At 38.7% G+C, this 17,510-nt stretch overlaps 2 protein-coding genes across 4 annotated transcripts; both read left to right on the top strand.

Annotated features, from left to right (window-relative positions):
* Positions 1-924: 924 nt before the first annotated feature.
* On the top strand, positions 925-14,937 carry LOC101175145 (WD repeat-containing protein 47). 3 transcript variants are annotated; one of them, XM_020702327.2, is made up of 18 exons: positions 939-1,007; positions 1,088-1,140; positions 2,493-2,624; positions 2,716-2,886; positions 2,986-3,069; positions 4,183-4,267; positions 4,442-4,750; positions 4,874-5,313; positions 5,921-6,017; positions 7,811-7,983; positions 8,066-8,323; positions 9,091-9,145; positions 9,289-9,446; positions 9,623-9,792; positions 10,387-10,557; positions 10,771-10,902; positions 11,215-11,433; positions 12,164-14,937. In XM_020702327.2, exons 4-18 carry the CDS (start codon positions 2,729-2,731, stop codon positions 12,304-12,306), a joined length of 2,652 nt encoding a protein of 883 aa, XP_020557986.1. In that variant the 5' UTR covers positions 939-1,007; positions 1,088-1,140; positions 2,493-2,624; positions 2,716-2,728; the 3' UTR covers positions 12,307-14,937. The 3 variants fall into 3 exon arrangements, with proteins under 3 accessions (XP_020557987.1, XP_020557986.1, XP_023809969.1); XM_020702328.2 differs by lacking the exon at positions 1,088-1,140 and having other exon boundaries at positions 925-1,007; XM_023954201.1 differs by having other exon boundaries at positions 947-1,140; positions 7,814-7,983.
* Positions 14,938-15,275: 338 nt separating this feature from the next.
* On the top strand, positions 15,276-17,369 carry LOC101157526 (lens fiber membrane intrinsic protein-like). The gene is made up of 5 exons (XM_004067877.4): positions 15,276-15,416; positions 16,023-16,235; positions 16,376-16,516; positions 16,738-16,872; positions 17,207-17,369. Exons 2-5 carry the CDS (start codon positions 16,058-16,060, stop codon positions 17,275-17,277), a joined length of 525 nt encoding a protein of 174 aa, XP_004067925.1. The 5' UTR covers positions 15,276-15,416; positions 16,023-16,057; the 3' UTR covers positions 17,278-17,369.
* Positions 17,370-17,510: the final 141 nt, after the last annotated feature.

Genomic DNA, 17,510 nt, shown 5'->3' with positions numbered 1-17,510 from the left:
TGGGTGATGTAGTGATTAGCACCCTTACCTCACAGTGAGAATCCTTTGGCTTAAGTCCTGGCTGGGATCCTTCTACATGTAACAGGATAAATTAATTAGGCAAAACAACGAAAAGCAGCCAGACAACAAAACACATAGACAAAAACTCACACTTAAACCCCAATCCATCCAGGCAGGCAATGGGAATGGTATCCCACAATTCCTTGCGCTGCTGAATCTGACAGCGTGCCCAATCACATATTTTATATTTCAAAATAAACAAATTCAAAGGAATTAATGTTTTATCAAACACGTTTTTATCAAAACTATTATGATTATAGCTCACAGTTGATGCTAATGTCCTTAATAGAAACTCTTGATAACAGTGGGCGTCTGCAGTCGCTAATACGCAGCGCGCTCTTTCCAAGTACGTCCTTACGTGATGACGTCATGACGCGTTGACGGCTCAGTAAAAGAATTATATTTAAAAAAAGCCATACTTACTTAATTTAGTTATTGAATGAAGTAAAACAACTATGTCTGATAACTACGTGTTATTTTTAAGTTGATTGAATAAAACAAAATTATTTATCATCACCAAAGCAAATAATTAAGTCAGATTAATGTAAAAACGTTTATCTTTACAAATATATCCTAAATATTATTTTTAGAGTGTGGCGTTTTTCTGATCGTGGAGGAGATATGTAGAGAAAATAAAGTTTAAAAAATATTTTTAAGTATTTCTTTAATTAAATCATTGTGAATCAGGAGTAGACGAAAAAATGCCCTTGGAAAAAGCCTGTGGCAGCCTTTACCCCTTCCCCTTTTTTCTGAATTGTTTTGTAAATGTACTTGTAAAATTATACAAATTTTGATTATTTTTTTTTTATGTATCCATGAAGCATTTTTACCCCAAGTGTTCGTTCCGGTTGACCCACAGACCGCTGGGCGTCATCGGCCGCTGATTGGTGGGTTACGTCCGCATGGCAACCACAGATGGCAACCGCAAGCTGTGTCCAAGAACTAAGGTGAGGGGAGCATTCACTATAACGAGGGGAAACCTTCATTCGCTTCATTCGCTCCAGTCCTCCTCCTCTTCTTCTCTTAGTGACGGTGTTGCGTTCAGAGCCCGCAGCGACGGGCGTGTCGGCGCACACACAGGTGAGGCGCTCCGCAGCATCCGCCTGCGGTTCTGTTCGGGTTCTGTTGCGGATCGGTGTCTCTCCGCGTCTATGCAGTGAGATGCTTTGGGGATGGATGATGGTTGGATGGAGATGGATGGAGGTGGATGGGGGGAATACGTGCTGTCATGGTGAATTAAAGGTGCGTCAGGGCGCAGATGAAGCGCTGAGGCTGCAGACCAGCTTGAGCTTCCACACCGGGATGTTGTTATGACTGCACGCACTGGGGGGTGGGGGACCATGGGTGGTGCCACCGACACCAGAGGCTGCACCGCTTTCTATATTGCCCCTAATAATTTATGTTGTTGCAGGCTTTGCACATTCGTATCATTTCAAAAAAGCACACTAATCCGTCATTTATAGTTGTTTGAAATACACTAAAGACTTGAATAACAGAGATTATCCATCTGTAAACTCTCATATGATATAATAAACAAAGTATTTCATGTAAACACCCCCAACTTTTACAAAGAGTCAATTCATGCATTTTTGCAAAAATGATGCTTAACTTGAAGTTTAATCTAAACAATAACATTTATGTTTTTTTAAAAGAGAATTTCCTTGTTGCATAAATAATTTTAGCACTAGAACGCATATATAGTGCTGTGGTCCTCATCTGTGGAAGAATTTACCTGAACATCTGAGAGTTTCTGCATCTGTGGAGATGTTTAAATGTAAATTAAGGACAAATGTTTTTAACTTATCCTTTACATTAATTGACTTGCTGATTTTTAAGTATTTTATTGGATGGTTTTTCATTTGTACATTTTTACCCTTCTATCTCAAATATTATTTTTAAACTTTATTTATATGTGTTTTACGTCAAGCACCACATGTTCTACAGCATGCTGAGTAAAGATGCTCTACAAAAAAAGAGATTGATTGAGAGACGAGCAGCAGAAATATGTTAGTTGCATCGGCAAGAAGTTTTGTCTTTACACCTTTTGATTCATTTGGCATGATTAATCAGAGAGAAAAAATACCTTTCAAGCTATTTTATTTTGAAAGTAAAAAGTCACTGTTGACAACACTTAGTAGCAATAACAGGTTTTGGAACTTTTTGTGCCAACAGCTAGAATTTAATAACTCTGCTGGTAAAGCATTAGGCCTGCTTATTTGGGCTGTTCAGTTAAGAAAAATGACTTAAACTGAAAAACAAATAAACAATAAAACAACTGACATTTTGTTTTTGATGGTTTAATAAATATTATATTTAACAGATTCAAAAATTGTTTCAAAACATTACGTTAGCCACATGCAATTTTTTTAGAAATGAATTGGCATCACAAGCTCTGAATGTTTTCTTATTTTTCATCCTTTTCTTCTCAACAGATCATGTAAATCTTTTTGAAGCACAGATATTCTGGGTTGAACAGTAACATCAAACCTGAGGATACCTGTCGGCCAAATCTCCTCTAGAAGCATTTCAGTTTATTGATTCCAGTTCTTTCAGCTCAGCCTGCAGTAAGTGCTCTATAGTAGTTAATTATTTTTTAAATTTACAATTATAGAAGCATTTTTCAATGCACTTTCTAATCATTGTATTGTTTCACAGCCAATTCCCAACCATGACTGCAGAAGAAGCCATTAACATCAAGGAGGCGGAGGTGATCAAGCTGATTCTCGACTTCCTCAACTCCAGAAAGCTGCACATCAGCATGCTGGCCCTGGAAAAGGAGAGCGGGGTCATCAACGGGCTTTATTCTGATGACATGCTGTTTCTCAGGTATGACAGGATGTACAGCGTAAGTGTTGACAGGTTGTAGTTGATAGCTTTTCATTGGTCTTCAAGCGTCTTTTTTTTTTTTTTTTTTTTAAAAACCAGGCAGCTCATTCTGGATGGGCAGTGGGAAGAGGTGATGCAGTTCATCCAGCCTTTAGAGGGAATGGAGAAGTTTGACAAGAAAAGGTGGGAGATGATGGTGGAAATAAGTAACAGTCAGGAAAAGATCATAGGCATTTATTCATGTTCAATGTGAGAAGAGCCCATCTACGGTGGCCCTGAGGTGCAAATCACATCAACAAAACCCTTCCAGAAATAATAATTTCCAGAAATCAAAGTGAAATGTTAAAAAAATTAGCTAAATAAGAAACCGGAAAAGGTGGGATGGGACATCAATGATTGGATGATGATGTTTGATTTTTGAAAAAGAGGGAAAACAGAAGGATGTTTTGCTAGGTACAGAGGTGATTGAGCAATCACCAAACTTTTGCTGTGGTTGTGATCAGAAGCATAAAAGAAATATTGTCTGTTGGAAGACATTGTCATGCTAAATAACTTTGAGTTGAAAAGGTACAAACGTCATCATCCAATCAGTGATGTTCCAATGTACCTACCTTTTCTGGTTTCTTATTTCATTTCATTCTTATTACATTTCATTTTAATTTCTGGAAGTTGCTTTTGTTGTCCGAAATGTTTCCGTTTAACTTTCTTTCATTTTTTTTTGGAACTGTTTTTTGATTTCTAAAGTTTTGTTTTCATTTCTAAAATGTAATGCTGTTTTTTTTAATTTTTTTTGTCGTTGTGATGTTTTTGCGTTGATGTGTTAATGTGATTTGCACTTCAGAGCCCCCGTACCCACCTATACACCTTACCAAAACATGTTAGTTTATTATGTTTCATCTATCGACTGCTTACAGACCTAATTTTACCGGGGTAACAAGTACAAGTCTAGAGCAGAGGTCTGCATCTTGAGCTCCGGAGCCACATGTGGCTCTTTGACCCCATCAAGAAAAAGTAACTGTAAAGTAAAAACGTAGTTTAAAGTTAAAAAAAAGTAAAGTAAACTAACTCAAACTTTATTCACCTCATTCAAAAACAGTTAAAGGGCGGTACACAAGGTTTTTATAATTTTTTTTGATAAAAAAAAAATCAATAAAAAAATCATATGAAAAAGACTAATGTGATGATGTTCTATTTTAAACTTCCAGTGTTCTCTAACTTAGCATTTTTCAACTTGGTAAAGGTTTATCTGTTTATTGTAGAAAATACAACCAGTTAAACTAAACTTTGTATTTCTAGGTTTCGGTACATTGTTCTGAAGCAGAAGTTCCTTGAAGCTCTGTGTGTGAATAATGCCATGACAGCAGTCGAAGACCCGCAAAATGTATGTATCCAGCTGATGAATGTTAAGTTCATTTTAGAATTACTTTAAAAAAAAAAAAAAGACTTGCTAAAAACTCCTATAGGACTTTTTGAAGCAATGTGAAAGAAGTGCTATTTTTCTAATGTAAACACTGAATCCCCCTCAGTGGTTTTCAGAGTTTCCTGTCTTCTACAGCTGGAGCTCACCATGCAACAAGCAGTAAGGTGCCTCCACAGCCTGGAGGAATTCTGCCCGACCAAAGAAGACTACAGCAAGCTGTGTCTCCTCCTCACCCTGCCACGCCTGACCCACCATGCAGAGTTCAAAGACTGGAACCCGAGCACGGCTCGTGTCCATTGCTTTGAGGAGGTCTGCTCTATGGTTGGAGAGTTTATCCCTGCCGACAGGAAGCTGAGCGAAGCAGGTTTCAGGGCAAGCGGAAACCGCCTCTTCCAGCTGCTCATCAAAGGTCTCCTTTATGAGTGCTGTGTAGAGTTCTGTCAGGTGAAATGATGCTCCAGGACCCATTCAGTTGTTGCTAATGAAAGTATTGCAGAAAGTTTGACGAAACGTGTCTTAAAATATGAAAGGTTTTACAGAATCTCTTTTTCTGCACATTTTTACTAGAGTAAAGCGACGGGTGAGGAGATCACAGAGGGTGAGGTGCTGCTCGGGGTGGATTTGGTGTGTGGGAACTGCTGTGACGAGCTGGATTTGTCCTTGCTCTCTTGGCTGCAGAACCTCTCTTCAGGAGCGTTCAATTGTGCTTTCGAGCAGAAGATGCTCAGCATCCACGTGGACCGTCTGGTTAAGCCCAGCAAAACTGGACACGCTGATCTGCTCACTCCGTTAATCAATCGTCTCTCCCCCTGCCTTACCTCACCTTTTCGTCAGCGGCCTCATTCGGCGGACACCTACATGTCCAGATCTCTTAACCCTGCCCTGGATGGCCTATCGCATGGTCTTGCAGCACAAGACAAGAGGGGCGTGGAGGCCAGCATTAAGTCCTCCCTCAGCCGGAGCCTGGTGGAGAACAATGTTCATCAGCAGGACGATTCACCTGAGAGGTAGGAGTCTAGAAATGGAGCAGGGTTTAGAGATGTCGTCAGTACTCAGTGAGACAGGCAAATGGATGTGAATACAACATGGTGTTTTCCAGAAATCCTGTTTTATCTGTCGCTGATGGCCTGGATCAGGTGTGTTTAGCCAATAAGGAGCTTCAGTGGATACAAAAGAAATCCTAAAGTCAATTTTCAATTTGATTTTACGATTTTATTTCATATAGAAAGCTCTCTGTTTCTCACAAAACAAGACCAAACCATGATGTCAGGTGAAGACATTATTGTAATAAAAATCTATTTGATTTTGTCCCAAAGTTTATTTTCCTCATCTAACAACAATCATCAAGATTTGTTTGTGGAAAATATAAATTCCTGTTAAAACATTTTTTTTTAGAATATTTGCAACAAATGTATATTTAAGTGTTGATAATCAGTTCTCTTTGCAGAATGTTCTTATTTTGCTGCCATTTTAATATGTGCAGCCTGAGGTTATTGCTTTTCTTCAGTGTTTAAATGTTACTTTAAGGCTGTATGTACATAATCAGTAATATGGTTAGCTCTGCCCTGAGCAGCACAGCCTGTTAAATACTTATCTGATGTTTTCACTCCACAGGCAGTATCCACAGGGGCTGGATAGATCCAGCATCCCCAGGACCCCCCTGAATCAAGGAAAAGATGGGATGCCAGCCTGTAACACAGAAACACAAGAGGTAATATTAACTCTTGACTGCTCTGTGTAAACGAACATCTGTTCTGTTTATAATAAGCTGTTTAGCTTTTGGAGAAATATTAAACTCAAATCACAGATTTCACTTTTGTACTGCATATAGCTAAAAATTACACTCAAGTAAAATCAGCATTACTTTAAAAGTTAAAGTAAACAGCAGTTATCTAATAATTACATAAGTATAAATTTAAAAAATAACTGTAAACAAAAATACTTAAGTTCAAAAGAAAAGTTTAAATATAATAACATACTCACATCCTTAGCCTTTTTATTCCAACATAACAGCGCTTTTGAAGCACATTTGTGACACAACAAAACGGGGCTTGATAAGACACCGCTTCTCAAATTTCATGCTACTTTTATAACTTGCATATAAAGCTGCATTTTTCATGGCCGATGCGCTGTTCTTTATGCTGCCTTTCCTAGCAAGTTATGACCCTTTTTGCTTGCCATATGTGTGTAGCATTTTTCACATGGTCAGTAAGGAGCCAGTGCACACAATCTACTAACGACTACAGTGCTGCGTAAGGGACAGTGTACGGCAGCGTGCCCTGGATGTCTTGAGTGCGTGTAGTTTATCCTGACATATATGTCCAGATAAACTTATCACAATTGCATGTTCTATTTTCATGACTTCCTAAAGGTGGCCACACGACCCTCAAGGAAAAAACACACCTGCGCTCCCTTGTAACCCTTGTGCTATCCTAGGCACTTTAACATTGGGTGTTGGGTCATCTATTTTCACAGAGATATTTTCCTGTTGTCCTCAACAATGGACATCCTTAAAATGAAAATAAAAAAAGTATTTTTTCAAAATCACACTAAAACAGAAATTATAAGACACATTTTTCTGTGATTCTCGGGAGGCTATACATGTTTTGTCTATGCACAACATTAAGAAACTTTAAGTATTTTATTGTGTATCATTAGTTTTAATCTTTACTCTTCTGTTGTTCATAAAAATAAAAATAAATGAAAAATTAGAGGTTTAAACAAAGTTAATTTCTTAAAAAATGTTGTTAGTAATTGAACATGACTAGAATCAAACATTAGAGCTTTGATGAAAAGTCTCTGCTTTAATAAAAAAAGGTACGTGTTCATAAAAAGATTCGGAGATCAGAAGTCATTTCTGAAATGTTATAAAACCTGTCATAAGACAACACTTTCAATTATTATTTTGTTTTTGCGAGAGAAAAATCATCAACTTAGAAATAAAGGGAATAACATTTTGCTCTCAAATACTCAACTTAAATACTTTTCCAGAGAAACATTTGGCTAGTATTAATCTAATTTGGCTGGTAGACTTTGGGTTTTACCAGCCACTCCAACTAGTGACCAAAAAATTGAATTTAGAGTCCTGGATGCGTGCAACTAAAACCTTGGTCAAAGGCAAAAGGAGATTTTCAGTTTAGTCAAAGATATAAAATCTCCCCCCACCAGTTTTAGTACTTCATCATTAGACGTATCCAAAGTCACACCCCACTGACCTCCATGATCACTTTGATGTGCTGTCACATAATCCTTCATTTTTATGCAAGCCAGCTCCCACTGATGGAAGGGAAGTGCTTTGAGGGTCAGATTGTTGTGTCTAAAGTAATGACAGGCTCAAAACATAAAAACTTTGTTAGGTTTGATGTGATGAGGCCCTTAAAAACTTTTTTATAGGGTGGATGATGGAGGCCATGGCCCTGGGACTTCCACGGTACATTGCAGAGTCCACTGAGGTCTTAGCAACTTTTAATTTGGTCAATGCAATGCTTTTGTGTGTGTTTCCAGCAGCATGACTCTGAAGAACACATCCAGGAGTACTACAGGCAGCGTCTTCGTGTGCAGCAGCATCTGGAACAGACGCAGCAGCAGAGACAGCTTTACCAGCAGATGCTGCTGGAGGGAGGGGTGAGGCAGCGGGACGGAGCCCAGCACAACCTCACTGAGGCGTTCCTCAGCAGGCAAGGAGGTCCAGCGGCACTCGTTCACCATCCCAGCCAGGAAAAAAAAAAGTAACAACAAAAGATCTTGTCATTTGTGCAGATCCATTCAGAGATTGGAGGAAATGAATGTGGGCATTGATCACAGAGGAGATGAAGTAATGATGCATCTGGGCCATGAGTTAAATGGATCGAATGGGAACAACAACACTTTCATCCCTGGGATTGCTAATTCCCACCACAGCCATGATAAAGGACCTCCAAAGGAGAAGACACTTGGAATTGGCAGCACTGCCTTTTTAGGCTCTGAGAAGCAGACCTCGGCTTCACCCAATGAGTCCTCAGTCTCCACCAGTCAGAGGTAATTCCCCTGGCAAGTGTTTTATAAAAAATTTGGCTACAACTCTGACAAATAAGTCATTAAAAGGGTTAATATGTAGATTTTCTTGTGAGATTTTAAAGGCCCACTCCAATGAAAATTCTGTTCTTAACCCCATTTTTCTCATGATTTTATAGAAAATTAAGATTAAAACTCTATCTGTGAATATTTATTTATTCAAATTGTTTTGAATCAGGAGCAGAAGGAAAATGCTATTGGAAAAAGCTAGTAGCAGTCACATAGGTGAAATGATCGGCAGCCATGAGGTCCTTGCTCCACTCCATTCCGGTACATCCACTTGCAGACAAATAGATTCATGTACGTCTAGAATCTGGCTCAACACTGGATAGCTCCAGAATTGCTCTGTGCTTTTGTTTCACCTGTAATGTTAGGTTGGGGGTGTGAGGGACTGTAAGCCAGCAGAAGAGCATGTAAACAAAGGGATGATGGGAAATGTCGTCGGCTTTCTCCATGCCAGTGGTCCTCCTGCCCACAAATCAGGGGAATATTTGCAATAAACTTCTGCTGCTCTGCAGAAACTTTGTCCTAGAAAATGAGAAAAAAATTAAAATTAAAAGATGACTGGGAACGCTTTTACAACAGATCAGAAGAGGATTGGAGTGGGACTTTACAGTGTGATGAAACTGGGATGAAATAGACAAATCCAAACGCATTTTGCTGAAGTAAGAATGTTTAGTCCATTTGAAATTCTCTAATGAATCAATCAATCTGAACATCGTTTTTATCAGAGCGTCTGATCCTTCACTTCCAGAGGACTGCTCTACAACACGAAACTCTCATGAGGTAAAGCAGACTGTCAACAGGTCTAAATCAGAGTGCAGTTAAAACTTGTACTTTTATGTTTATCCCATAATCAGCTCTAAGCGATGAATCTGACAAACACCCTTTTGTGTGAAAATAATCACTGATTTTGTGATTTTGAATAGCTGGGGAAATCCAAAACTCACTTTGTGAAGGTGAGCCAGCTGGAGGACACACAGGCGGTGCGAGCAGTGGCCTTCCATCCCTCTGGTGCCCTGTACGCTGTGGGCTCCAACTCAAAAACTCTAAGAGTTTGTGCCTATCCTGAGACACTGACCACCAGGTAAGCACAGATACCCACAAACCCATCATGCAAGAAAAGAAAGAAATGTATATATTTGGATGTGGTTAACAATCAAGCTCCACATGCAGGCAAAAGTCAAAAGGAATTAACATTTATCTTATTTTGTGTTAACGTTTTATCACAATAAAGCTAAAATTATCTTTAATTTCTTCTAGTGGTTCTGGTGCTGTAAAGCAGCCAGCGGTGCGCTTCAGACGCAACAAACATCACAAAGGCTCGATTTACTGTGTGACTTGGAGCCACTGTGGACAACTTTTGGCCACTGGATCCAATGATAAATTTGTTAAAGTCTTGCCTTTCAATGCAGACAGCTGCAATGCAACAGGTACGTTTCAATTAAATATTATATATTTTCTAAAAAAAAAAAAAAAAAAAAAATGTTAGTGTTTGTCTCTGGGACACAAAAATATTTTTTATTTTTTTGTTATTGCCAAAATCCAAGAAAAAGGAACACTTTCCGTAATATCTATGGGAAGTCCTATAACCGTGACTACAAAACACATTAGCAATGTTTTATGATTAGAAGTCCTATTAGCTGACATTTGTTCTTCACATTTGATCCATCCCCTCTGGGAACAGTGAGCTGCAGACACAGCCAGGCTCAGGATCCCCCCCAATCAAACTCAAATATACAGAGTGTCAAAGAAGGAGGCATTGTGTTTCACTTTTGAAAGTCTTTGGCATTACTCAGCCTGGAATTGAGCTCACAACCATCCAGCCTCAAGGCAGACACTCTACCACAAGGCCACTGAGCTGATATCAATATCTAATGCAATGCTGAAAGGTATGAGGTCAAAACATGTCATTTTGTAAAAACAAAATTCAACGGGTGCCCAAGAAGTAAAAGAAAAGTAGAAGCAGGAAGTGCAGAGTTTTGTGGCATTTGGTGTTGCAACCTGATCCTACACTTCTAATTCAGGTCCTGATCTGGAGTTCAGCATGCACGACGGCACCATTAGGGACCTGGCCTTCATGGAGGGGCCGGAGAGTGGAGGATCTATTTTGATCAGCGCCGGAGCTGGAGACTGTAACATCTACACCACTGACTGCCTGAGAGGACAGGGCCTTCATGCTCTCAGTGGACATACAGGTGTCCAAAAAAAAAAAAAAAAACTTGTCCAAGGATGCTAATTGCACTAACTCAGCAAACACCTGGTATAAGAGGTGTTTCACGAAAGCATTTCATAGATATATTTTCGAATGGTTTCAGGATTAGGAACAAAAGAAAAATGGAGTTTTTGCGCCACCAAGTGAAACAAAAGTATATGTGCACCCTCATGATTTGTCTTTTTCTTTTGATCAGGTCACATTCTCAGTCTGTACACATGGGGTGGCTGGATGATTGCGTCTGGATCACAGGACAAAACTGTCCGGTTCTGGGATCTTCGAGTGCCCAGCTGTGTTCGGGTGGTTGGTACAACTCTGCACGGGTCAGGTGAAGGAATTCTTCCCTCGGACATCGGGTTAAAAAGATGAGGATCCTCAGCTTTTTCCATCATAAAAACTCTCATTGTCTGCATAAAAACCTACCATTGGGTGTAAATCTTATGGGTGGGACTATAAATGAGTTTGTTGTCTAAAAGTGCTTATCTAGCCTAAACATAAAAAGATCATTTATGAGCATTAAAATTGTCAGTATTATATGCATTCATGTAAATCATTCACATTTCTCTGGTTCAGTTGGATCATGACAGTGCAGCGTGGATGCAGGTGGTTCTAAACTGCGCCCCCCTTCTGTCCGACACAGGAAGTGCTGTGGCTTCAGTGGCTGTGGACCCCAGCGGGCGTCTGCTGGCCACCGGTCAGGAGGACAGCACCTGCATGCTCTACGACATCAGAGGAGGCCGCATAGTCCAGACATGCCGCCCCCACAGCGGTGACGTCCGCTCGGTGCGCTTCTCACCGGGAGCTCATCACCTCCTCACCGGCTCCTACGACAACAAAATCATCATCAGTGACCTTCAAGGTGACTCAGGTTTTATGGGCGCCGAAAAAAAGAGAAGCCTTCAAGGCAGCTTGTGCAAATCTGAGTTTAATGAAAGACCATTATTTAATAAATCACTTGTAGTTTTTTTTGTATTTTACTTTAAATTGGTTGTTTACATTCATTTCTGTTGGATAAATTACTACTTTTCTCTGAATTTCTTTATGTATTTCGGCATTTTGTTGTCATACAAGTCTGTCTAAAAAGACATTGGCTACTTTGGCCTCACTTCCACTGCAGGCCTGAGCTAAAAATAGCTTCAACTTTGTAGAAGCTAATTTTATTTTGAGCTGATTTAACCTGATCTTGTAGTAGGTTCAGATATAAGGTTTCACTAGAGCAGAACTGCTCATCCCTGGTCCTCCAGATCTACTAAACTGCCTGTTTTCCAACTCTTCCTGCACTTCCTGCTGCTGATCTGGTGTGCTCAGTCAGTCAGAACACGGGGACACTTGGGTGAGCTGTTGAGTAGCAAGATGAAAGTAAACACTGGAAAACAGTCAGGGTGTTAGTTCTCGAGGACCAGCCCCGCTTCAAACTCTCTTATTATGTCACTTTAAAAACACAAATTCTTCATTCTCCAGAATTTTTCTGTATTTAAATAAATTCAGATTTTAGCCCCTTTATTTGAAGAAGTTTTGACTTTGAGCAAATTCATTTCTCACTTACCTGACGTGTAATAAAAACCCGGTTTTCCTTCTTTTTTCCTCAGGCGACCTGACAAAGCCCCTTCCTCAGACGGTGGCCGGCGAGCATTCGGATAAGGTGATCCAGTGCAGGTGGCACCCACACAACCAGACCTTCCTCTCCTCGTCTGCTGATCGGACTGTGGTTCTCTGGGCTCCACGTCACTGAGAGTCCAGATAGAGGCAGCAGTGGAGCAACAGAGCACATTTGAGCATGAAAACCCCAGCTGCTGCCATGTTTGAGTAGATGTGATTCCAGGAGGAAAATCTGGCTCATTGTAAGTCAAAACGTTTGTGTGAAAATGTGTGACATTAAAGGTGGAGTGTGAGATTTTTTTTAAACTAAAACGACATTCAAGAACATTCACTTAAAATGGCTGAACTTAATTATACAAGAAAATAATTATAAGAATTTAGAGATATAAGTGAATATTTTTTACTTCCAAAAATGTCTCTAATATAAAATAGCAACTTTGGAAATGCCCAAAAAAAAGGTTGGAGGGGTAGTGGTATTTCCACCCAGATTAAAGTGAAATATCTAAACTTAATCTGCATTTTTGGTTATTTACATATTTTTTAATTTTTTTAGCTTAAAGATTTTACAGCAAACGTGTTATAATAAATTATAAATGTTAAACAATGCCTACATTTGTAAGCATAATTAATTTTGCTCAAGCACATGTCTCAAAATAATTTATTTCCTTATTTTGGAGAGCCATATGAAAAAAAAGGAAGGTTTGTTTAGGTGCCAATGTAAAACTGTTTTAGCATTTCACCTGACATACTCATAGAGGCACCGCTGCAGCACTTATACTAGAAGCCTGAGTTCTGTGTAGTTACGACACTTTTGGTTATGCATATCATAATGTGCCTTTTTTATAACAATCACAGAGATTTTTGGATATCTGACAGTCAAAGAACATTTTATTTGAATATTTTCTCATATTGCTTATCATCTGTACATTTTGTAAACAGTCTTTATAATGAGCAAAGACATTAATTTGAGTGAACAAGCTGCTTTTAAGAACTTTTCTTTACATTAAATTGAAAACAGAAGGAAAAAAAAGCATGCGACTCAGACAAAATTTCAGATTTTTAGTAGGGAAACAGATGCAACACTGATGCTAAAGCTGTCTGTAGCGTATTAAACATAAACTGATGAAACGTTTTTTTTTAAAAGTGCAAATTTTCTAGTGTTTAGATGTTTAAAAAAGGTTTTGTCTGTGATATTTGGAAAAAGTATAATATTTAATGACAAGATTGTTGCCAAAGATAACAGATGTAACAGAAAATGACACTTTGCTTTCAATAATATTTAAAATAAACATTTTCTGTCATCTTTGATAAATGAAGATAAGATTTCTAGAGTTGACGGGTTTTGAACAGCCACAGACAGATATGCAGGAATTCTCTGCATCTATATTTTAGATTTATAAATATTGACTAGAGTGCTCATCAGAACAATTCAAATTTCCTTAAAGCTGCTTTTACTTTTGATCTGAAAGAGTCCTTTCACAGTAAAAAGGATTTCTGTTACTGTTTTCAACCAAACTGTTGAACACGCTGTGGCTTGTGTAGACTTGGATTCAATCATCAAATGAGCAGGAAAAGAGCAACTCAAATGTCATGCAGAGGTCAGTACAGACCTGCAAAACAGGGGATCATTCCAGGCCGGTTTAGAAAGAAACTTAGGCAACAGTCCAGAAGCCTGTTTTCCACAACACGTTTGCTTTGGAATGAATATATTAACTGAGTTTATCGAGATAAAATGAACTGGTTTACATAATCAAGTCTAATCTAAAAGTAAAAGGAAAGCTCAGGATCCAAGTCAAAATATTGTAAAAATACACAAATAAAAAACCAAATGGCAATTTATCCAATTGTACAGCCCCTGTTGTTGCACCTAAGAGGAAGTAGGTGCATTTATTCGTTAACAACAAATAAAATGTAAATAAATGACAGAAGTCACAAATGTGTGCCTTTTTGTTTAATGTTTTATTTATTGTGTTTTTTTTTAATTAAAATTAACTGTTGGTGCCATGAAAATTGCAACACAGCTAGAAACAACACGCAAATGCGTAAAAAATCTCCATAATCTCTGTACAACACCATCAGTAGCTCATTTTCAACTGATCCATGCAAGGTTTGATGTGCAAAATAATCTTTAAGTTATGGATCATTTCATTTCAATCATGATCTGATGTGTAGATTATTTATTTTATTCTTTTTTACCTGATTATGTACTTTTTTTACTCAACTGTTTTTAGGTTTTAGGGTGGAGAAAGTAGAAACGTTTTTACTCCCTGATTCTAACTTAATCTGAGCAAGAGAAAAATTGAACTTATTTCACTTTGACCCCAGTTTTCTCTAGATTTTTGAAAGAAATAGATAAATGTTAGACTATAAATGTGGGAGAATGTTGCATGTGCACATTTCTGTTTTTTAACATGCAAAAACAGCAGCTTTACCAACAAAACAGTAAAGAGTTGAATGCAGAACACGACTGAAGGACTGAACACCTGCAGAGAAACCCAGTTTGAGAGTGACACATTTGTGAAAAAGGAATGGATCTACTTTAATATAGAATATGCATTTAATTGTATGTGGCTCCCATAAAGATATTCACTGTTTGTGTCCACTTGTAGAACTATTAATGATGTTTATGCACAAGTGATATTGCAAATGGAGTGAAAAATGATAAATGTAATAAAGAGAATAGCTTAAAAATGTACTTGTTTTGACTAAAAGGATATTTTCAATGGGAAATGAAGAAACATCTGAATAAAGATGTTAAAAAACAGACAGTTTTGGGTTTTTTCTTTTTTTCAAATTTATACATAAGTGTGTATTCTTGTGGGTGCAGAGGTCACTTTTTGCTACGTGGAGCCTCATTAGGACAAGCGTCCATCCAGCACACTTTCACTGTTGGCTCTGCTCTACGTTTTTAAAACCGAGCAACAATATTTGAGAAACAATAAAAAGCAAAGATCCACATTAAAAAAGGTCACACAAAACAAGTGGAAAGAGCAAGTGCAAGAGAGTGGAGGCAGCAGGGGGATGGAGGGATGGAGGTAATTGAGGGCAAAAGGAGGGGGATTTACAATAACTCACATGCAGCGCTCTATCATTCCCTTCATTGTGCAGTGGACAATGTCAGGCAGAGGTGCAGGGCTTAAAAAGGATAGACACACGGTTTAAGCCAGTCACCCTGGATAGAGAGCAGCCAAACAAGAGCAAGCAGGAATACTGCATTTACTGGAAGACGCAACTTTCTTTAAGGTATTAAAGAGCAGCTTTTTTTGTGGAGCGACAATTATAATGCAGAAAACAGGACGCTTTTTGGATTTGATTCATTTTTATTGACAAAAAACAAAGACTAGTTAAATTAAAATTGGGCCCTAAAACATTTGAAAAAAATATATTTTATTATTAGACATCTGTTATTTGAATTTGCATCTGCTTTTGAGGCTCAACTGTTTGTGAAAACATGAAATAGCTTTGAGTGAGTAAAAAAACTGAAATCGTGGGTTTTCTGGCTGGATGACAGAGAACCACAGTGCTGACAGTTCACTTGCTCGGTTTGGGAGTTTAGTTTGTGGTGCATGGATGGGAATTAGTGGCCAACAATGGTGCTGAGCTGCCTCATAGGCAAGCCTATTGTCCCATCAGAGTTTCCGGGCTGCAGCTGGGTTCTCATGATGGCTTTGCAGGAGTAGTTGAAGTTTCAAAAATGAAAATTCAACTACTCCCGCAAAGCCACCTCCCCATATGCTGTTATATGTCATATTAGTTTTTGTAGTTAGGTGGCCCAAAACGCCAACGAACTTTGTAAAGTGTTAACATAAAAAGTCTTAATAAAAAATATTTTGTCTTTGCTCTGCACAGGTCAGGAGAACTGTGCTTTCCTGGGTTTCTCCGCCATGCTGTACACTTTAGCAGGAGGAGGCACCCTGTGTGGCGTAGCTGCCCTGGTCCTCCTCATTGTTTCGACAGCAACAGACTTCTGGATGCAGTATCGATACTCTGGCAGCTCAGCCAACCAGGGGCTATGGAGGTTCTGCATCAACAACAAATGCCACGCACACACCATCACCGTGGGTAAGCGCTGCAGGAGGGACAGTTGCTTTGGTTTGCGTGACCCCTTTGTACTCAGAGCTCTTTTTTTTTTTTTCATGTTGCTAACTTGTTTTCATCTGTACCCTCGTGTTATCCACACGATGGGGGTTCTGACCTTTTAGCCTTCTGGGATGCCACACGGGCCTTCATGCTCCTGGCAGTGCTGTGCTGTTTTGCTGGTGTGGTCCTGGGCCTCAGCGCCTTCACCAACGGGACAAAAAACAGGAGAGTGCGCACAGGCGGCATCGCTCTGGTCCTGTCAGGTACAGAAAGACACAATTAAAGGCAGCTTTGATTGAATGAGTGAGGCTGTTTACTGGGTATTTGCCTTTAATGTGGTTGAACTGAATTTTGCAATCTAAAGGGTTAACTTTTTTGTTGCCAATTCTTAAGCAATGTTGGGTTTTTTTACAACTCTTTAAAACAAATTTAATTATTCATATGCATTTAAGTAAATTCGTATTTTATTTTCTACATTTTCTAGCCTTTCTTGCTCTTCTGGCTTTGGCAATTTACACCGGAGTGACTGTCACGTTCTTTGGAAAGCGCTTCTTGGATTGGCGCTTTTCCTGGTCCTTCATCATCGGCTGGGTTGCCATCATCTTGGCTTTTGCTGCAGGTTTTTATTTTCTATTCATAGTCGGCTTAGAAGTTTAGCCAACACTGAAACATGTGGTGGCAGCTAAAGTTTTAACAACTCTGCTTTTATTTATGAAATGTCAAACTTTGCTTTTTTGTAGAATATTGCAGTATTGAAGCACAAAAATGACATCCTGTCCAAAACTTAAAAGAAAATAGAGTTTAGTATCCCTGAGGCTTCAACTGAAATGCTGATTAAATATTCTATGGTTATAAAAGTATTAAGAGACATTTATCTGTTTAAAAAAAAGAATTCATTGTGTATTTAATTATTAATAAATATAACTGAACTCTGTGTCTCTTCCCTGTTTCAGGTGTGTTCCAGCTCTGTGCCTACCGGCAGAATACTGCAGAACCAGCTCCTTCAAATGTTCCTGAGAGCTGAACAGGATTAACTATCAGAGCAGCTTGTGTACTTTTGCAGCAGGTAACATAGATTTTGACCACCTGGTGTGAAATAAATAGAGATCACTGCAACTCTGATGCTGTCTGTCATTTTGGAACTCAACTAAAAAACCTTCAAGCTCTTTTTTGAAACCAGATACAATTTTAATTTTAATTATATTCAAATTTTAGTTAAGAAAATAAAAATAAAAAAGTAAAAGCTGTTAGGAAAAA

Source organism: Oryzias latipes, chromosome 4 (genome assembly GCF_002234675.1).
Source record: "Oryzias latipes chromosome 4, ASM223467v1".
Classification (NCBI taxonomy): Eukaryota; Metazoa; Chordata; class Actinopteri; order Beloniformes; family Adrianichthyidae; genus Oryzias; species Oryzias latipes.
The sequence above is the reverse complement of the archived record's forward strand: the minus strand, read 5'-3'. Positions and strand labels throughout refer to the sequence as shown.